Source organism: Gasterosteus aculeatus, chromosome 6 (genome assembly GCF_964276395.1).
Source record: "Gasterosteus aculeatus chromosome 6, fGasAcu3.hap1.1, whole genome shotgun sequence".
Taxonomy (NCBI): domain Eukaryota; kingdom Metazoa; phylum Chordata; class Actinopteri; order Perciformes; family Gasterosteidae; genus Gasterosteus; species Gasterosteus aculeatus.
In genome coordinates, this window is record NC_135693.1 from 15,706,809 (window position 1) to 15,728,680 (window position 21,872).

Genomic DNA, 21,872 nt, shown 5'->3' on the forward strand with positions numbered 1-21,872 from the left:
TAATGTGCAATGGAGTAGTTTCCTAAAAAGAAGCCTGCGCATTAATAATAAAGTTGACCAGAGGTAGAAAGAAAAGGGAGCCTCATTTAAAAACGTCTTTATTTCACCAACCGGATCCACGATGATGTTTTTTAGACTTTACATTCAGACAACGAGGTGAGACCACATGCTGAAGACAGGAGAAGAGGCAGGTTTGTGTGCATGGGTGCTTTCTCATACAATCTGTCTGTATGTTTGTGTGTACGCTTTAACTTTTCATACAGTCCTCTCTGCATGTGGGCACGAGTATGGGCGCTCTCTCTTGTGTGTGTGTGTGTGTGTGTGTTGTCTCAATCTCAGACAGTCTTTTGGTCAGTCGCTTCCGGAGCGGTTGAGACGGATGTCGACTCCTCCTGTGTCTCGTCCAATCCCAGGCTGCAGCCTCGGTCACCTGACTGCACGCCGTCTTTCAGCGTGACGGCAGCGTTGGAGTAGGACGCGTCTATACTCTCATATGGCTCTGATGTCCACTGAGAAGGGACAAAGAGAGGCGATGAAGTGCCACATAAGATAAATATACTTATTTAAGGAAATATTCTAATTGTGTGTTTTCAGAAGATCGATAAAAGGATACTTTTACTTCAAAGGGTTGATGCCCTTTGCACAACAGGCCTCATGCTACTTGAAGGTATTTTCCTTGTCCCTGTATCTCTCCCAGTGGATTTGTCTCCTACCTGTGTGGCTCTGCTGCTGGACCTGTGCGAGGGCCCCATGGCGATGTTGACGCTCGAAGAAGACTGCGTGTCGGTGGTGTTTCCCCCTTCGGCGGCGGAAAGCCCGGAGATCACCAGGCCGCTGGAGAAGCTACGCTTCCCAAACAGCAAGCTGAGAGTGGACGAGGACGAGGAGACCTTGGGAGAGACAGTAGCGCACGGCAATCGCTGAGAGACACAGACCAGCTCATGCAGAAAATAGTTATCAGGGAAAGCAGGCTGCTTCTAAGAATGACTTGTAGTCATTAATACACTACAATCACATGCTTCGGCCATCAGTGGTGGAATTGTTTATCAGATGCATTTTTTAAGTAGTGGTAATAACTCGATTCATGAGTCACATGTACTCAGGGGTTTGACTGCTAAACATAACGCCACTAAATTATAATCACTTATTGTTCCAGACCGGAACTACGTGTATAGTAACTTGGAATTGCAACTATTTGGCAAGTACGGCCATTAAAAAAAAACAAATATCTAAATATATGATTTCAGTCTACATTTTTTGCGTGTGTGTGAGAATCGAAGGGGTGCGGCAGGGCGCCGCCTGGTGTGTCGGGCTCGTACCTGGCTGGAGCGCTGCTGATGCTGCGCCGCCTGGAGCTGCGAGCTGATCCCGCCTGCTCCTGAGAGACGAGGGACCTGAGGACAGAGAGACGTCGCTGTATTCTCCCGGGGCAAAGGACGGAAGCCTGGGAATGTGTGTGTGTGTGTGTGTGTGTGAATACCTGGGAGAATATAGAGGCTATGGATGTATTAAAAGACAGCTGACTGTTGGACAGGCGCTGGACGAGCCCGTGGTTGGAGCCTGAGTCCAGGATGGGCCCTGATTGGCTGCTGACGGGGGGGCGCTGACTCTGAGGCTGCACTGACCGACTGCGGTACTCTCTCCTGGCTGCAAAAACGCAAACACGGAATTGCATACTTTTGTAATTGGATATAAAAAATATAAAACATGAACCGCCCCCCAAAAAAATGTTTTTGATGATGTATAATCAATTGTGTCTTTCGAGCCAATATTCCTAGAATGTACTTAAACAACAATAAATCAGATTGCTGTTTAACTTCAATTTAACGTTGTCATAGTTTTTGTTTTATTTTGTAATTCCTGCCTCATGTCATCTGGTTTTTTTTACTTCCTGTTGTAGGTGTGTCATCTGTGTTGAACTCGTTGAACTCTTTCCCATTGCTGCCTGCTCTCCAGATTGAGATCAAGGAGATAAACGTTATAGAACTAGATTCATTCACTGCCTTAAAAACCCCCACCTGTACTTAAAGTAAATTGAGCACGGGTGCATTTCAGTGCTAATCAATTGATCTCATTTGAAAGACAACGCAGGTGTCATTTTGAATTTCAAGTATTTAAGTATTTGTAAGTATATTAGTATCAATTAACAGACAAAGATGAGAAAACCTACAAATCGTTAAATAAAAACCATAAATTCACTGTATATTTTATTGTTATTATAGTGCAAACCGGGCCGCCCACTCGCAGACTCATTTGGGTTATTTGGCGGGACGTTTAGACTTCAATTTTTGAGGTTTAGTTTGAAAAGATTTCTGGTTACTGTGCAATTGTGGACCCTGGAATCAATACAGTCAATAGACATTTTCCACAAGGATGGTAATCTACATTGTGTGTGTGTGTGTGTGTGTGTGTGTGTGTGTGTGTGTGCGTGTGCGCGCGTACCCGTGCTGTGGTGTCTGTGGCTGTGTGTTGCTCGGGCTCTGTGCTGGTAGAGGCTCAGGCTGTTGGACGTGACGGAGGACGGGCGGTTGTGGCTCAGCGAGGACGAACCCCCGGCCCCGCAGTCCACGTCCTCCATGTTCACCCCGCTGTTGCAGCTGGTCAGGTTGTCCTTCCGCACCCTGCAGGACACACGAGCACGCCGCTTGTATTCATTGTATTTATTCGTGTCCACGCCAGCACAAGGGACACAAACTGGCAGAGGGCCGTCAAATATTTTGCAAGCCTCAACTATTCCAGCCGGTTAAACACACATAGAGAGATGTTACGTAAACTGTGCGAGCATATGTGACACACACTAGTGCAGCTCGCCTTTTAAATTAGTTAAATGTGTTCTGGCTGGAGATGCACATCCCATCTCCTTGGCTCCTCGGCTACTTACTGAAATTAAGACGCATTTAACTCGAGGTCGATGAAACAGGATTTACAAACTAATCTAATCTAAGGAAAACAAGCTTAAGAGACGTCTCACACACACACACACACACACACACATTAGCTGACCTGCAGAGGTTAATGCCTCCACAATAAGCCAGGCTGAAGGTAATGTGTAAAAGAAGGAGTAATTAATAAAAGAGAGGAAGGAGGGAAGGAAAGAAGGAGGGGGCGATCAACAAGAGTCAAAGCTTCTGGCTGCCTTCCCACTCTGCAGTCCTCAAGTCAGCCCCCCACCACTGTCAGGCCTGTGTGTGTGTATTTAAAACGACGTTAAGTTGGCGGGGAAGTCTCCGCCCAGCACTTCCAATATCTGTAAATCCACAGAGAGGCTCTCACTCTGCATTACGCCTCGGTTGGCGGCTGATCCGGAATGATTTACACCGAATCCGGGGAACGTTATGAGGTTACTGTTATCTGATGTGCCGTTCCTCGTGGGATATCCGCTCCACAGGGGTCGTGGAAGAGCCAGGCATTCTTTAACAGCTCAAAACACGGAACATTGTTTCATCAGCTTTTATAATTCTTAATGTTTTCCTTCTTTTTTTTCTTCGTGAGCTTGAAAATGTCGCAGGCTGAATACAATCGATTTGCAGTGGTGATATCGCTCTTTATTTCAGTCCAAGACTGAAATCACATCTCATAACACGATGTCTACCAGATGCTTCGGACAGAGGGTCCGGGACCTCTCAGGTCGCCGCGTTGTCTTTTCCCCCCACCGGACAGAATCAAATAGAGAATGGCGCCGGACTTGAGCATGTGACGACGGTTCATTGAAGAGACCAGCGACAGGGGAAGTTTGACTCAGTGAGAAGTAGTGTGTGTGTGTGTTTTTTTTTTTTAAATAAGCGGTAATGTGTTTATTAGAAACCGACCGTAACCATTTGGAGCAGAGCCAGGATCGAATGGCGTCCAGGCTCAGAGCGCCTCCTCCGATGCTGCGGAGCGTGCGGTGTGTTCCTGCATACGATGTTGTTAGTGGTGACACGTACCTTGAAGACAATAAAATGAAAGTCATGCTATTGGCAAAGAGGGTCTTTGGGACAGAGAAAGAAGTTAAAGGTGCAGCGGGTTGACTTTGGCAGCATCTGCAGGTAAAAACTAAAGTCCATGATTATTAGGTTGGAGAATATTTTGTAAAAAAGAAGGTTGAATAATATATTTTTCAAAAAGTCCAAATATGTTGAATCAAATGTCATGGTAAGAAAAGTCCACAAATATTAGGTCAATTTTTTGAAATTATTTTCAAAATATGTTTGGTCGAAAAATATCATAAAAAATTATGTAAAATAATATTGGGTCAAAAAATGTTTCCAAATATGTATCAACAAATGTCATTGTCTAACTAAAAAAAATATTTTGTAAAAGAAGTTAAAACATATCATGGAAATAAAACAAAAATAATTAGTTAATAAAAAAAGACTGTTTTTTTAGAAAAAAACTAAAATATTAAACCATATAGATTTTTGTCAATACATCTCCCAAAATGCGACACACTGCTCCCTTTCTATATTTCAAATACATGCATTCTGAAAAGACAAAGTAAGCAGCAACACGTCGGGGCCGTGCTCTGCACATCCTCGCTGCGGGGGGCTCACATGGGGTAACCCAGTGGCTGGTCGCAGGACGAGTTCACCATGTTCCTCAGCGCCTGCTTGGAGTTCTGGATGCTGCCTCGTTCCGGGTTTCGGTTCCGCAGAAACACCAACTCCTGCTGCTGGCCGGCCCACAGGCCTCGCACGCACTCTTTGTTGATCTGTATCAACACAAAACAATTATGATAACGGTGCAAAATGGTTCTTACACACGCGCAGACGGCAGACGGCCCTTTTACCTTGATGACCTTGAAGCTGAGGTGGCGCTTGTACAGCATGATGATCTTGTACTCGTCCGTGCCGTCGTCGATCATGTGTCTCATGGTGAGCAGCGTGTCGCGGCTGGACAGCACCGCCTTGCGCCACGCCGGGTCGCTCTCGTGGCAGATGACCAGGCTGCTGCGGTAGTTTGTGATGGCTTCGTACAAGATGGAGGCCTCCTCCGTCTCCTCCAGGCAGGTGAAGTGATCCTGAACGAAGCAGAGGGAAAAAGGCACGACGATCAGATGTTAAAACGTCTGCTCCGGGGTGAAGAAGAAAAAAAAGATTAGAACACTTGAACGTCCCGGTATTTATGGAATGGGAGAGTTTGTGATAAGATGCGAGTAGCGTTTAAAAGCACACCACACTTGATACCTGATGCAGCTTGAGGCTCATTCTGACCGCCGGGGCCACCACCTTCTGCAGGAGGTCCAGATCAGCAAAAACCCACTCGTCTTTGGTGGCGATGCGGAAGTCTCCTTTAAACAGGGTGTTGAAGCCGTACAGAAATGATTCCAGACTTTATGGTTGAAGGAGGAGGTGTGTGAAGGGAAAACAAGAGATAGCAAGAGGGGGGTTGGGAGGGGAGGGGAGGATATTACCATAAAATATCTGTTCAATACAAACCACACAAAGGAAAAAAAGTCACGAGTGCAGTATCTTTTGGAATAGTGTGTGGTTAAAGATTTAGCTGCTAATGCCCCCAACTGGTGCATCCACCATACTGCAACTATATGTCATTTCTGCATTTATCTAAAAAGCATAAACCAATGTGTTATGTGGGTGGAGTTGGTTTGTATTTCCTTAATGAGTTACTGAAAGAGCTTAACGCCAGTTAAGCACAGCTGTGGTTATTCAATAAGGTTCGGAAAGCCTTCGTTGCTTCCTGATGAAGAAATGTGTTTTTTGTTGAGGGAATTTCCGCATATAAAATAGCTTTTACCTGTTGGACATGTTGTGTGATGCTGTGCCGAGGGACCTCCTCCCCAGGACGGAGAGAGCGTAAGACAGCGTCACTAAAGGAGAGTCTTCATCGCTGTCCACAGTCTGGGTACATACGCAGAGACAAGGAGGCATAAAGCTACTGGAATAATGTTTATTTTTGCTATGCACTCTCTGACAGCGTGAAGCACACGTACTCCACCCAAGAGCTGGATGTTTTCTCCCCGGAAATCTGCGTGTGTGTGTGTGTGCGAGTGTGTGTGTGCATATTATCCAAGTTGGAATCCTGCTTTATCTATTGGCTTTCAGCTTCAGTCATAAAAACAATGCAATTGTTCAATTTTGAGAGTAAAACGTCTCCGTCAAGTAAATGTAGTACTACGAGAACACAGCTGTTGTACAAGTACAAGTACAGTGCATTTTTGCTAGTTGCTTTGGGCCTTTTGTACGTTTTTTCTCAGTAGAATGCAGTTTTACAATATAGAATTATATTACTATTACTCAATTTGACAAAATTGCAGTTCATGCAACATTTTATGAGTTTTTTAGACTAGTGTTATTCCATGAGAAAAAAAAAACATACTGAGGCTTTAAACCATAATAAAGTGCAGTACCGTCTCCATCTTCCCGGCACAGTGCTGGATCCACTCCAGGTAGACGGTGCAGAAGCTGGCCCGCGTCACGCCCTGCAAGCAGTGCACGTAGTCCTCGTCGATCTTCACGCTGAAGACCTGAGGGTCGCGCTCTATGTGGTGCCACTTGGTGTAGGACTGCAGCGCCTCCTGGACGCCGGCGTCCTTGAGCCAGGTGGACAGTTTGGGCGAGTGGATCAGGTAGTAGATGATACTCTGAGGGGAGAGGGGGGACATGAGGGTGTAGGCTGCATACCACTTTGCTTTTTGGCATGCTGCCATTTGGAATAATGATTAATGCATTAACGCGAGACACTGCATTATCCATTTAAGGGTTTAACCTTTTGACAGGAAAATCTTTAAGAGACAGTTGAGACAAGAGGAATATTCAATTTCTGTTTGCCAATTAAGAGACAGGGATGGAATATAACAAGGGCTGCTGCCTTGTCAGGGGCGCTTATCAGCGTTACTATGTATCAGTATAATGAGAGTAATTAAATAACAATAACATAATGTCTTCCGCCCAACAGCTGTACACTTTTAAATACCTAAATATGCAAACTGTGAAATTCTGAAATACAGGATATGTATAAATATAAATATTGTGTCTGATAGAAGTCGGATGTACGACTCTCGTGTTAATAATGTTTATTATAATATCTGTTTCGGTAGTTAAAATCAGGTAATCATTTAACACTTTATATAATGACATAATCATGTGACAATGTTGTGTGGGAAACGACAAAATAACACATTCTCCCTCCCACACTTTTAAAAGCCTCCTCAGAGAAATATAAGCAAGTCACAGTGTTCATTTTGACAACAAAGTTGTGTATCAAGAGACACAACATAAAAAGCTAAAAATATTAACCTGACAAATGATTAATGAAAAAGTATTGCCCAATTAAAGCGGCAATGTTTCTTTTTATTACATATAACTTCAACAACAATCGTCTAATTGAATGAATCCGGTTAGAAATGCAACCTACTTTCAGGTAGTAGGTGATGAGTAGCTTTCGCAGATCGTACACCTGCAGCATTGTGGCGGCGTTGTTCTCGCTGATGCTGTAGCCCTCCAGCAGGTACTTGGTGGCCATCACCTCCCAGGCCAGCCAGCGCAGGTTGAAGGCGGCGTTGCACGACAGCATGTGGGGCAAGTGGCCCGGCTCGCAGCAGCAGCACGCGTCGTCTTCCTCCACTCCCTCCGTGATGGCCTCCACCTCCCGCTGCTGGCAGTAGGTACCTGGTACCACGGACACAGTCGCAGGCGAGTGAGTTTTATCGGCCATTCGTGGGGGGGGGGAGGATGGAGGTATGACGGGGGTTATGGACGGTGAAGTGTTACCTCTGAACTCCAGGCCCCTCAGCTGGAAAGTGACCAGCCCGTTGCCGATCTCGATGAGGTGGACCAGGGCGTTGAGGTAGTCGGACGCCAGGATGAAGCAGTCTCCGGCGCTGTAGTTTCCCCACCGGCCCAGCATGAGGTCGCCGCAAAGCGAGTGCTGCAGCGAGCGGGTCAGGTACTCGTAGAAGATGGAGTTGAGGTTGCTGTCGTCGCATCCTGCGTGAAAAAAACAACAAAAACAAACAAACATCGGATGGATGGATCGGTTTCAAGAAAGGACAAAAAAAAAAAAAAGCTTCATTCACAATAAGATGTCAATCTCTGTCATATGTGGCATTTAAAATGTGCACTTAGAAAGGACTCACCTGTCTCTTTATCTACTTGGGACACTAATCTGCTGTTAGAGTTGTCAATGCGCTTTGTGCTGCAATGGACAGGAGACAAAGACAATAGTGATAAAGTGTTTAAAGTAGAATAAGTTGCAGTCACACATCAGTTTTAAGCCAATTACAACCTATTTTAAAATAATGTTTACAACCTAATACAGATTCCTGCACAAACCTGCACAACTTCTCCCTAAAACACCAACATCGGACTCCAGCAGAGATGCAAGACAACAACGTCTAAATATAAACACCGTCGGCTTCACTACATTTAACTTCACGAGTTTGCACAACAAAGCCGCGGGAGTATTTTTGGAGCTCTCAGCGAGCCGAAGCACAGCCTGCCGCCCACATCAATGAGTAAAAAGGGAACACAGGGGCGAGACAGTAGGAAGGCGTCTGTCTGACAATCAGCTCGGCTCAAAAGGATGGCATTGTTTTTTCGCATTCAGGAAATAAACATTTTGGTGATAATATTATTCAAATTCACGAGTCACATGACAGAAAACACGAGTTCACATTCATTTCTCATTACCTCTCCACCCCCGCCGTCCCTGGATATTTATAGCATTCATTTTTAAAGGCTTAGTAACTGCTCGGCACTGGAGGCTTTTGAAAACACCACTCCAACAGGATGAAATAGTGCGCTTGTTTTGGGCTGCAAATTAATACACATTTGCTGAGATAATGTGCATTAACAACAGCAGGAAGATGCGAGGCAGATAAACCCCAAAACAGTAAATGAGGAGCTTGTGACGCAGTGCAACAGTGTGGCCCATCAAAGTTGTTTAACTTCAGTGGAGGCCAATAGTACAGAGTAATAAGCAACTACATATCAGGTTGTAGTTCGTTTTAAATTGTTGGTTTTTAGTCATGTTCACTGGATGTGTATCTAAGTAATCTCGACTTGCACACACCTCCCGGCTGCACACTCATTCCTTACTTGTAGTTTCGCTCCCAGAACTTGATGGGCCTCGGATAGGAGGAAAGGAAGATTGCGCTGCCCAGGAAGGGAGCCAGCGGGGTGTAGAAGACGGTGGTGAGCAGAGTCTGGAGCAGCAGCATCGCCGAGTCTGCACGCACACCAGTAAAGGGAAGAAAAGCAGGTACTCAGACACACACACACACACACACACACACAGGTCTTAGAGGAAGGATACGAGGCACTGCGAAAGGCTGAGCGAAGGCGTGGAAAGCGCTGCCCCAGGCGATCTGCCAGGGAGCGATGTAAACCAGGATGAAGTGCAGCTTCAGCAGAAGCTCGCGCATCTAAATCAGAAACAGAAACGACCGGTTTAAGTCAAACAACCTTTGACACGTACAAAAGCCTTTCAACGACCCACGGCAGAAAAAGTAGTGTTTTGTGTGAGATATTGCACCTTGTGGAAAACAATAGACATGATGAAGAAATCGAGCAGGAAGCTCTCGGAGGCGCGTGGACAGTCGAAGTGGAAAAAGACGAGTGTGAAGAGCAGGGTGAGGAACTGGAAGCTCGGGTCGCAGAACGATGAGCGCAGGAGCTTCAGTCCGGCGACTGTGGTCAGGAGAGCGTCGCAGCTGGAGGGGGCGCAGACAAGGCTTTACACAACAGAGCCATCACACACACACACACACACACTCGAGACCTTGGACGGGCGGAACGTGTGGAATCTGTGTGTTTTTAGTGGCCCACTCACTGGATTCCCAGCTTCTTGCGGTGACTGAGGGCGAAGCCGTCGTTGGTGAGCGCGCTCAGCACGATGGCGGGGTACACCACGTACTTCTCGAAGCACAGGAGCCCCACGTACAGCCGCTCGAACCACATCAGCACGGCGTCCTCTGAAACACAAGCGGATGGGAGTCACGGCTTCCCGCAGCAGAGAAAAACCCGAGTTCAGGGTTTCTATTATCGTACACTGGTTGTATTTCCAAAAAGCTTCCTTTTCCAATTTTATTTCTGCCAAGAAGCAAAGGTTTTTTTATGAAATTGTCACGCAGCGCTATAGCTCCAAAAGTTGCCAAAAAGTCACTGGCACCCCGTTCCCTCCAAAGCTACCGGCCCCAAATTCAAATATGTACGAATATTTTACGTGAACAGTAACTGTGAGAGCATTTGATTCCTTGATTGCCGTCAAATTCAGTGAGATTTCATTTTTTTTTTTATTCATGCAGCAATAGAATCTCCTCATCTGGTGGTCTGGTAATGAAATACTTGTACCGGTATTTACTCTGGACTATTTACAGAAGGCGTGCTGACCTCTGGGTTCAAACTGGTGGTACTCCTTGGTCTTGAGAACCGGATGAGAAATCCACAACCAAGGGTGGTGCTTCCTCAGCTGTGGGATCAGGTAGTGGGTCACGAATCCCACAGTCCCCGCCAGGGCGTACAGCACGAGGGTCACGAAGGGCTGAAGACACACGATGAAAAACGGACTCATTGGACAAAACTCTCGAGTGATTATTTCTGCAAACTGTGATAAGAGTTCCAGAGTAAAACCTCACCTTGAGGGACAGAAACACGGTACTGGCCGTGATGGCGAAGGTCAGGATGTAAGCAACAGAGCACACGACTACATCCGACAGCAGAACCTCCTTCTGCAAAGCACAACGGGGACGAAAACACGTCCGCTTCTCAGGTGAGGTCATTTCTGTCTGAGCCTTAAATGTTTGGAGACCGAAGACGCAGCCGCTCGAGATTATAGATTTAAGGGCTTCGCGATCCCCATTTACACCGCAGAGGCTTGTTTTCTCGGATTCATAATTCCCCGCGATCACACGCAATTGCATGTAGGTGGATGTTGTTAATGAGCCTCAATTTTCTTGAATTTCGGAATAATGAAAACTGTTTAATCACTGCTCAGCGGGGTAAATTAACACTCATCTTCTAATAATCCTCTTTAGTTACCATAGAGTTCTGCAGCTTCTCCGGCAGTGGGTCTTTACTTTCTGCATCTTCCGCCTCCTCTTCCTCGCCCTCCACCAAAGTGGGCATGATCTTTGACTTCACCAGAGCTCTGTAAGTGATGTCACACGTGAGGGAATGAGAGGATGGGGTTTGTTGAATTAAATGAAGACATTGCTATTACAGACACTCAATCAACTTACAGCAAAAATACAAACAGGGAAAACTTTTTTATTTTAATAGTAAAGGAAATAGTCTGACCTCTTATTTTGTATTTCTGATCTAATATGGTTTTTATTGGCTAAAAAAAAGCCCACTTGAGCAGAATAAGTGAGGATATCAATCAACACGTAATAAAGAGTTTAGTACAATCAACCATCTGCCTTCATTTCTTTCATTCATTCAGCCATGTTATCCCCCATGCAGCTCTCTACTTTAATTCAAAATTGAGAATTGAGTGCATCAAAATCCGGCCCCGGTGTCGGCGTGCAAACACACACAAACACACAAACAGGAATACTCACAGCAGGACGGACGGGTCGCTGCTCTGCCGGCTGAGGTGGTATGAGAAGACCACCAGAAGGCCACAGAAACCAGAGAACAGCGCTGGGGTGTGCTGCTCATCCCACGGCTCCTGTAACACCACACACACACACACACACACACGCACACACACACACACACACACACACACGCACGCACGCACGCACGCACGCACGCACGCACGCACACACACACACACACACACACACACACACACACAGGTATGAATCAAACCATCATCTATATTCAGAAGTGCAGCTTTCAGAGCTTGGCACTTTAAAAGCTTCTTCCCTGTAAGTTGCCTTTGGAGAATGACGAGCAATAGTACCTTTAATAGCTTCTTTTATTTCTACAGGCAGGAGAAGGACTGCGAACACAAACTCTGGGGGGGGGAAAACGTCTCCGACCTGCTGCTCTATTTCATCTTACATCCAGTCAAACTGTACCTTGAGCGCTCCGAAGCAGAAGCCGTAGAGCAGAGACAGCGCCATGAGGCTGCGGAGGATGCCGTAGACTGCAGAGAGGAGACTCGTAGCGGCTGAGAACGCATAGATTACGGTGAAAATGCTACAGTATCCAACAGTGAGAAATAAAGCCTTAGTTTGATGGGGGATTTTTTCATATCACAAACGGTTTGACATGAAATAAAACAACACTTTATTCCAGGAAGAATTTGCATTGTTACAGCAACAGAGGGAATAGTGTAAGGCAAACATGTCATCAATAAAAACACATACTGTACACATTGTGACATTAAATAACAATTTCAATTATTCTCATTACACAGATAAATAGTTTAACCAACCTGTCCCTCCAAAAAGGTGCATGTCGATCTGCTCCAGCAGGTAGATGGTGAAGGTGTTGATCTGAGGGAAAAGCCCCACCAGGAAGGTGATTGGGAAGCAGTAGGTAAAACCTGTTTTATGGATTAAACAAAAAGGCGTTCTTAGTATCTGCGGAGGACAAATCGGCGTAATCGTGACGTAAACGCGTGTCCCTCCGGGGACGTGCATCCCTACCCACTAGCAGGTCCCGCAAGAAGCGCAGTGCGTCGTGGCACACGATGGTGACTCCGTACAGGCTGGAGACGGGCAGGTCTTTCCTCCTCAGCAGCTGCTCCAGCATCCAGATCAGAGCACAGAATACGCAGAAGTACGCCGCTCGGCTGTAGGCCACCAGCTGGTTGTGACCCTGCACATATGAACAGGTCAATATGCTTAAAACTGTGTACTTTGAAAAGTAAGATAACAATATCCTCTGATGGACTGGGGCTGCACAATGATATTGTATCATGAGGCAATCTTACATTATGCTGTATTGAAACACAATTATGTTGTCTCAAGTTAAGTTAATTATACTAACTTAAATTTATCGGAACATCTGATGAAACTTAGAACAAACCATTTCCGTAAAGATACGCAACATGAATCAATACAAATGTTTGTTTTTAAAAAACAATCAGTGTATAAATAATACTCACAAATACATACAAATAATATTTCAGACCTCTCAGGAAAGTAACGTTGGACTCACGTGTGTTGGTGAAGCTGCATCTGGTTGAACACTCTGCAAAACAACACAGAATAAAGCCCAACGCTCAATCACCTTTTGTGAATTAACATTAAAACAATTGTAAAAATAGGAACTGTAAAAATAGAAATTTTTGTTTCTTAGAAACGGTACAGATTAAACATCTGAGATCTTGTATCTTTCTCACCTTCAGTAAGGAATACTGACAGCTGGCGATGACCAGGCAGAACTGGAAGACCCAGAAGTCTTTGAAGCAACCGTGGTTGAGGAGCACAAACCCCAGGAAGGAAACCAGAAAGGCCATGAAGACTGCGACGAGATTCTCCAACACGTCTTGGTTTCTACACAAAAGCAACACGCACACACACAGAAAGGCATTCCGGTCATTCAGTTGCTTCTCACAGCACATTCATGAGCAACAAAAATTAAATCGATGAGAGGCCGACATTCAAGGATGGAATCACCGCTCGACTGCTCTTCAAACTGAAACGACGTGACACTTATTGACATTATATACATTTGTCCGTTGGGAAGTTGATTGAAGGGAAGAGTTTTGCCAGTTTGGATCACCTGTCCAGGAGAGCCAGCAGGGTGAGTCGGTCGTATAAAAGGTCGATCACCTTCCCGGGGAACAGTTTGAGTTTGTAATAGATCTTCCTGGTCGGTTTCTCCTGGGTGGACGTCTCCGACGACTCGTCCAGAGAGTCCTCTTCCTGACGCACACAAACACAATTCATTTCCCACGTGGTACATTTTTTACGTATTAGTATACAGTTTCCGACCGCTCACATGTCACAAACATCTGTCTCCATGACCAGTTCCAAGTCGGAACTAAACAGTAAAAAACAATACACTGAGGGTTGTGCATTCATTTTTTTTTTTTTGTTTAAGTTGATGAACTATGTATATATTATTTGATGGATTTGTACAAGTCTTATTAATTAATAATCGGGTTAAAAAAACAGTAAAAAAAAAATCTGGACTAATTGGAAACCTTCAACCTTCACATGCGTGTTTGTGCACTAATGCCCTTTTGTTCACTCCATTTCTTGGCACATTGCTGCATTTCTTGGCACGTTACAACCACCAACTGTCGATTGATGCCGAAGCACGAAACAATCGGAATAACCGCGCACGCACAATACACAAAAATAACTGTGAGCCACTTGTAAATTTAACATGTCCTTTATCCGACACGGTGTTATTTGTCTTGTTGTCCATTGTCTCATTGTCCAATGTTATGCACCAACCGCCATGTCAAATTCCTTGTATGTGGAACATAGTTTGGCAATAAATGTTCCTGATTGAAAGAAGAACGTAGCTCCACTGCACTTCTACGGTGTATTAGTGCCAAAGAAGTTACCTTTTTAAATAACATCTCTGCAAACATTTGAAAGACCCCTGACCATTGCAATGCAGAGCAAGAAAGGACAAAAAAAAAAAGAGTGAGAGCAGATGGACACCTGAAATATCTCAGGGTGCGTCCTCCGTGGCCGCAGCCTGTGAGCGGGGATGATGCGGCGCTGGAAAGGGCAGTCGGCGTGGCCGCCGGCCAGGGCGTCCTGACACTCCGAGTTGGAAGAAGTAGACAGAAGGTCACTGAGAACACACACACACACACACACGAAACATGTCGATGTTAATCTGTGGCAGTGAGGATGGTTTAAGAGGTGAGAGGAAATAGCCGAGTAGACGACCCAGGTCAACGGAGCAGGGAAAAGAACGTGGGGTGAGTATGTGGTGTTATTTGTTACAGGTAAAGGTGAGAGAGGCGGTACCACATGTTGCCGGTGATGAGCTCGGCTCCCAGCGGCAGGTTGAGAGCTCTCTCTGCATACAGCTTACGAGGCCTGTCCCCTGTGAGCCAAAAACACACACTCAACTCGTCAGACCATCTCGCTTTGGAGTTTGTGTTTTTTAGAGGACAAATGCAAACGCATAAAACTAGCTGAACATCTTGGAGCCTTTCCACTTAAATGTAATTTAATCCAGAAGCTTTTGAGCTGATGCTGGCAGGCCATCTGTGTGTTTGTTCAAAAGTATCAAAATACTACCAGACTGTCCCGGCACAAGTAGACTCCTAAATTATGGATGAGGTCTATTTACTGTTGGTCTGTTTTGATGTCCGAGGCAAATTCCTCACTGGGACTCACACAGCGTTTGTCTCCACAACAAAGAAAAATACAGGGCTGCTGCTTACTGTGTACAGTATGGAAGGTGTAGGCGTCTTCTTTGTTGGTGGCCTCTGGTCTGCAAATGACCTGCAGCATGGAGCTCTCCGACTGAGAGGTCTGTGAAGGCAGGGAGTCGTAGTCTGGATCCTTCTCTCTGTCTGTTTGTGGACTGCAGACGGGAAAACACTCAACTGGGCTTTCTGCATAGATGCTATGTGGGTATTATTTGAAGCACGTGGGTGTGCAGGCTCGAGTACCTGTCAGGGGAGACTATGGGGATCTGCGTGGCCTTCGGCGTGTCGGTGGGCAGGCTGGTGGGCGGTTTCGGTCGCTCTGGCTTGTTATCCGCGTTGCTCGCCGTTATCGTGTCGTCTTCTCCGCAAGTCACGCTCAGATTCTCTGCAGCCGAATCGAAAGAAAATGATCATCTGCATTGACTCTGACCCTATGAAGAGGGAAGATAAAGGACGGGGATGTAAAGAAGACCTTCCTCTTCGCTCAGGTTCACCTTCCTCTGCAGCTCCAGCGTCCTCTTTGCGTTTCGGCCTCTCGTCTTCCCGTTTGCCGGCTCCTCCCCCTCTGGTACTGAGGGACCCCAGCAAGGACACAAACTCCAAGAAGTTGGATTCGTTGGGAATCTGGCCCTCCTTCGCCTCCAGATCCGACTTGGAACTGGTCATGGTCTGACGAAGAGACAGATGTTTGAGCACATGAACGGACGGGAGGAAGGGGGATGACTTAAAGTAGAGACAGAACCAAACAGCCAACGTACTGTGACATGGGCGCTGTCGGAAAGCAGCACGGCGTCCTTCCCGCTGTCCATGCTCAGCCCGCGGATGTGAGTCCTTCCCCCGGGCCCATAGCGCCCCAAAGCCGGCGGCAGACGCAGGAAACCCTGTGAATCCACGTTGGGGTCCAGGGGGTCGGTGTCGTCGCGGTGCGAGTGGACGTCGATGCCCGACGAGCTGTTGTCATTGGTCAGCTGGGGGCTCTGCGTGCTGTCGTCGGGGATCTGAACGCTGAGGTGTCCCTGGTCTGGATCTGGAGCCTCCCGTGCGGTGGACTCGGATGGGGTGGTTTCTCTGCACAGGTGAAACTCTTCACTTGGGCTGGCGGCCTGCTGCTTTTTGCCGGCGGGGTCGTCCTCGGAGTCGGACGCTTCCTCTCGGTCTTTCGCCTCCTGCTTCTCCTTTTTGGGGGAGTCAAAGGTGATGACGGGGATCTTGATGCGACACTCTCCTGCATCCTTCTGAGCCTTATAGGACACACACACAGACACTGTAATCCCCAAATGTACCAACACCTCAGACATAAACCTCTTCATCATTTGGGTAAACGAAGATGAGCAGTTGTCAAGGAGACATGAGCATAAACGTTATGACATTAACATCTAGGTTCAGCGCAAGATTTTTTAAAGGATAAATGGAGCTTTGTTCTTTGTTCTTCCATTCTCCACCAATTTCACTTAATGATAAGTCATTTAAGGGGTAAAATAAAATATAAAAAGTATGTAATGTGGTCATTACATTACATCACCTGCTTGATGGTCGATCAAAATAAACAATACCGTACATTGTCAACCCAAAGAAATCTATTTTAGAGACTTTAAAGTTTCCAAACATAACAAATATGGCTGGATACAAAAAACATGTCATACTGATAGACTGTAAAAGACAATTTTAACAGCCAGAACGGGATGTTAAAGGTGTTCCATGTAGAACATCAAAACCACCTGTGCGTTTTCCAGAAGGCTCTGCTTGACGCTCTCCTCCAGCTGAGCGGCAGTCTGCGGGTCGCAGCTCATGGTGATGATGATCTTCACGGTGTCGCTGTCGTCCAGGTGAGCCGACGCCGGCCCCGATCCCGAGCTGTCCACCAGGACCACCTCGATCTCATCGGAGCAGTACGTCTCCTCCACCGGCTCGGCCTGAGAAACAGCAGGGGGGGAGGCGTTTTCCAAACGTGCTCTTTGAATTTAGACACACCGGGCGTAACCGCTATGACTCCTGGGAGGACGCGTACCTGTGCGGGAGAATCTGGGGTGTCGATGAATTCAATCTGCTGATCCTGGGGAGGCGACAGCGAGTTGTTGTTGGCGTCCGGGGGCTCTTTTCGCCCCTCGCTCTCTTCCTCGCCCGAATCTTCGCTCCCCTTGGAGGGAGGCAGACCTTCATCAGCCGTCTCTCCGTCGGCGCTGTCTTTACTCTCACACTCTTCCGTTCTGTCCGGCTCTTTCCCTGCTGTCCTTTCCTGCCCCGAAGGCTCCCTGTCCTTCAACGAGCCCTGGATGTCCCCTCCTTCTTTCACAGCCACAGTTTCTGTTATTTCCGCGTCCGTCTTCGCTGTCCCACCCACGGATCCGGGCTGCTTCTCGTCCTTGTCCGTTCGGGACGGGGTCCTCTGCTGGGCCTGCAGCAGCGGGGCGGCCTGGTCTGGATTGGGACTGGAGAGGTCATCCGGAGAAGGGCTTGGCTGCAGGCCCCCCTCACCTGGCCTCTCACCTACAGCACTTTCACCCTGTCCTGCAATGGAATGAAAGGCCAACACAACATGTCCTACTAATATCGATACAACTGCTCTAATGCTAAATTCCCTGCAATGAAAATAGTGGTTGTTGGCCGGCTGCTGCTTCTGTGCTCGTCTGAGTATATTTACAACAGCGATGTGTTTGCAGTAAAGGAGGCTGTCAATCTACATCGTATAAGGAGCCATCGAGTGCATTAGGAAGGAGGGACAGACTTTGGCTTCCAGCACAGATTGATTCTGACAATAGACAAAAACACTCCCCCCCCAATGACATGAAAAGACGTCTTTCTTTCTTCCTGCTATCTTCATTCTATAAATGTGCGCTTATCACTTTGACATAATGTCAGCGTCATTTTTAGCATTCAAATGCATTACCATCTCTCTAGAAACTGATAAAAACTGCTTTGTTGTACCAATCATTGGTACGTTGAGGGCCAAGCTGATAGAAATATATATCTACAGTCAAACTGACAAATATCAGCGCATATCAGCAACGTGTGATCTTACGTTTTAAACATAAATGCCAATGAGAACAATATGTTTGTGAACCCCGTGCAAACATTTAGCCAAACAAACCCAGACTGAGTTTCAACAGACAGTCAACAATAATTTTGCAGATTCACCTGATTTCATCTGAATGCAACAAGCCAACTTGCAAACACCGTTGATATAAAATTAGGTCAAGTCGTATCAAGCATATAATCAATTGTGCATAACAGCACCCGCTGTACGTCATGGACATTGTTATTTTGCTTAAATTAGTCCAATGCACGTTAGACTGTGTCACAAAAATAATTATATCATCAAGACTTCCACCAAATGGAGAAAAGAAGCTCATCTGTAATAATTCGGGAGTAAATACCTTCCACGGTCTTCCCCTCCTCGTCCGACTTCAAACAGTCCTGCGTGAAAGGGAATTCAGGGACACGTGATTGACAAAAGGAGATTATGTAGGTCAACAAAGTGCATCATTGGTCCAGCGGTTCACTCACCACCCCGATCAGTCCCGGGTCGGTTTCAGTCTGTTTCACTGTCACCTGGATCACCGGACTGGTACGTTTCAGAGACAACATCGTCATGGCAACACCGTCTGGGACTGTGCTGCTCTTCCTATTGGACAGAGGCCGGAGACGGGGGAGGAATTAAACGACAGGGAGCTAGAGTGAGATGGATCGCCATATATCATTATGTCTCTCTCAGAAGGAATCGTCTGACTTCATTCCCCGCCTCTCGTGTTTGAACTAAAATCCGCTGATTTATCGGGAGGAAGAAGCTGTAAGAAGTACCCCTGTCTGGACTTGAAGATTCCTTTCTCGACGGGCACAGCAATGAAACGAATTACGTTCTCACGGGGAACAGGAGGTTATGGGTTTTGGTTTATTAGTACAGATCAAGTGTGTTGGAGAGGAGCCGCCCACTGAAGATTGACGATCCCCTCTCATTAGCTCTGCCATTAAAACCAAGTGGAAAAAGTCTACATCGCACTCTGAGTCACTCTGATTTCAAAAAGAGAGACGACTGAGAAAAATGGACACATACAGAGGGAAAAACGGGAGGTATCTGTTATGCCTTTTTTTTAAAAGGGCCACGGCCTGTGGAGAGGAGACGAGCTCCATCGTATTCAAAACAACATCTCCACACATCTCCTGACTCCACTAAAATAGTGTTTGATTGAATGCTTCACGCTGTGATTTCTCTTCTCATCTCACGGTAAAGGCATCGTTGAAGCTCTGCTAAAGGTAAAGCTCATTTACAGGCACACACAGAACGCTCAGTTTCCCTGTTTACAATCATTCTAAAAGGAGCACTCAGGCCCAAATGTACAATTTCACGTAAATAATTTAGAATCATTACTGGTTTAGCCCTGTGGCCTAGCATTTGTAATGACCAACCTGACAGAGAGCCACTTGAGGCACAAAACAGCAAAGCTCCGGTTTGTTAAATCTTCCAAAGCTGTACGTCTCTGTGAGTGGCCTCCAATTCATCCGTAAAGGTCCTTTACAGCCCCTTTTACATTGATCCCCCTGCATGTAGTGTCGGGACCACATGCGTCTCTGTGGGTGTACCTGATGCCGGCGGGCAGGCAGGAATCCGACGCGGTACTTTTCTTCTCCGGGGCCTTGCTGAGGTCAGAGGCGCTGCTGCGGACCACCGCCTCGCCCTCGTCGAACATCAGGTGCAGCCGATAGTTGGCCAGCTTGATGAAGATGAAGAAGACTGTGATGGAAGTGCAGTAGATGCTCAAAGCCATGGTGGTAGGGGGCAGGGCCTGTGGAGAGGAGAGGAGCTTCATCAAAACGAGCTCTCCAGAGTCCCGACTCCTCTGAAACGGTGATGGATTGACGGCTTCACGCTGCGATTTCGCGTCTCATCTTTTCAGAAGTGGGTGAAATTCTGCAAAATGTAAAAGCTCATTCGCACTCACACAGATGTGTGTTAAAGACTCGGGGAACCACGAGATCTAATTTGATTAACTGATGGATTTATGACGATGCCCAAGGAGGAAAATGGCCCATTAGCAAAAGGAAGATTGAGGACGCAAGGATTAAATTGCTAATAAAATGTTTAACTTCCCTCCCAGAAAGCTGAAACAATGCACTAATTCATGAGGGACTCGAGGGTTATCACTCTGAACCCACAGCTCCTACAAATTATCCACGGTTCATCGCGCTGAGACGGGAGAGAAGAAGAGTGGACAGCAATGTACATTTCTGCTCCATAGAAATCTTCTACTGCTATAGAAGTAATCTACTCAGACAGTAAACGCCATCAGATCATTAAGTCATCCTTTCAGTGTGCCTGCTGTGACCATTATACTTGATCACAGCTAAGGTCAAGGTGTTTGACCTTTCGCAGCAACTCTTTCCTTCATTCACACCACCATATCCTGATATTTTACTTACTCCAGACCTACTGATCTCCACATATCCTACAAGGTTAACGTCCGCAACACATCCCAGATGGAGGAACCTCCAGTCGGGTAATAATCCCTTGCAGTATATTCCAGGGAGTGTTGCAGCAATTTCGAAAAGCCATGACATGAAAGTATATATCAGTGAACCCGTGTAGTTTCCCGCCTCTCGCCTCATCCAGGAGCAGCCATGCGTCCCTCACTGCACGCAGAGGGGACACGTACTGCGACAGGGTGGTTCTCACTGGTGTTTCCCTCAGCGGCAATCAGACACACGAGGGATGCTAAACTCACAGAGGCACCGCACGTTTGTCCGTGAAAGGAGACCCCCAAAAATAAATAAATCTAAACGCTACCTACGGTTCCCGTGAGAAAATTCACACCCCCACCCCCCTTTTCCGCGGCCTCGGGCGTCACGTTCCCTCGTACAAACTCACCAGATGGAGAGACAGGGGTAACATCAGGAGAAATATCCACAGATAGAGGTGGCAGGAGTTGTTGAATTTGTTCTGGTCCGGGTCGTGGTACCAGCCCCCAGTCACAGATGCCCACACTCCCTGACGCAGGGTCTGCACAACCTGGGAGCCCATCTCCCCTTGTGTTTCCTCCTCTCCGCTCAGGTTGGACGGTGATGCTGATGCTGCTGCTGCTGCTGCTGCTAGGCTACAATGGGATGATCTCCTCTAATGCATGCTACCGTCGCTACGCCTCCATGTTGGGGCGATGCAGCACGTCTCCCGAGCCGTGTCTTTCATGCCGTGTTGGTCTCCGTCGGCGCTGCCGTCCTCTCGTCTGCCTTTTGCCGTCCCAACGTCGATCCGTCCATCGCTGCCGCCGCGGTCCTCATCTTGTCCTGTTCGTGTCTCTCCCTCTGCCCTCTCCTCACAGATGCGCAGCTCCGAACGCCTCCCCCCCCCCCTCTGCCAGCCCCGCGCCTCCCGTCCGCCTCCCTCCCCCCTCGCTATCCTTTCCTATTATGTGATTCGCACCTTCGGTGTTTATCCGCGCGCACGCACAACGGGCGTATTTTTGGGGGGGCAATCCGCCGAACACTTAAGACATATGGTGCAGGATTTTTGTGTTGATATGAACACACGCGCCTATGGACGCGCACGCGGGCTGCATGGGCTGCTATGCAGACTTAAGGGAGACAATATTCATGGAGGTTTTATGTATACAATCAAATTCCTAAAGAGAAGAACCGATCATAAATAG

At 47.0% G+C, this 21,872-nt stretch overlaps 1 protein-coding gene across 1 annotated transcript; it reads right to left on the reverse strand.

The window, feature by feature from the left end:
• Nucleotides 1-81: 81 nt before the first annotated feature.
• Nucleotides 82-21,628, reverse strand: pcnx2 (pecanex 2). The gene is made up of 40 exons (XM_040177929.2): nucleotides 21,095-21,628; nucleotides 19,813-20,015; nucleotides 18,739-18,856; nucleotides 18,609-18,648; nucleotides 17,243-17,742; nucleotides 16,953-17,147; nucleotides 15,993-16,475; nucleotides 15,729-15,903; nucleotides 15,478-15,619; nucleotides 15,247-15,389; nucleotides 14,825-14,903; nucleotides 14,510-14,645; nucleotides 13,617-13,759; nucleotides 13,234-13,387; nucleotides 13,050-13,082; nucleotides 12,536-12,707; nucleotides 12,322-12,432; nucleotides 11,963-12,054; nucleotides 11,498-11,607; nucleotides 10,977-11,085; nucleotides 10,574-10,666; nucleotides 10,329-10,479; nucleotides 9,769-9,910; nucleotides 9,472-9,649; nucleotides 9,253-9,361; nucleotides 9,036-9,165; nucleotides 8,075-8,133; nucleotides 7,710-7,925; nucleotides 7,354-7,607; nucleotides 6,347-6,580; nucleotides 5,734-5,837; nucleotides 5,166-5,310; nucleotides 4,769-4,999; nucleotides 4,533-4,690; nucleotides 3,810-3,926; nucleotides 2,443-2,621; nucleotides 1,481-1,647; nucleotides 1,320-1,394; nucleotides 714-890; nucleotides 82-509 (listed from the first exon to the last, which is right to left on the reverse strand). The coding sequence occupies exons 1-40, from the start codon at nucleotides 21,245-21,247 to the stop codon at nucleotides 336-338; spliced, it is 6,384 nt and encodes a 2,127-aa protein (XP_040033863.2). The 5' UTR covers nucleotides 21,248-21,628; the 3' UTR covers nucleotides 82-335.
• Between the last annotated feature and the right edge of the window lie 244 nt (nucleotides 21,629-21,872).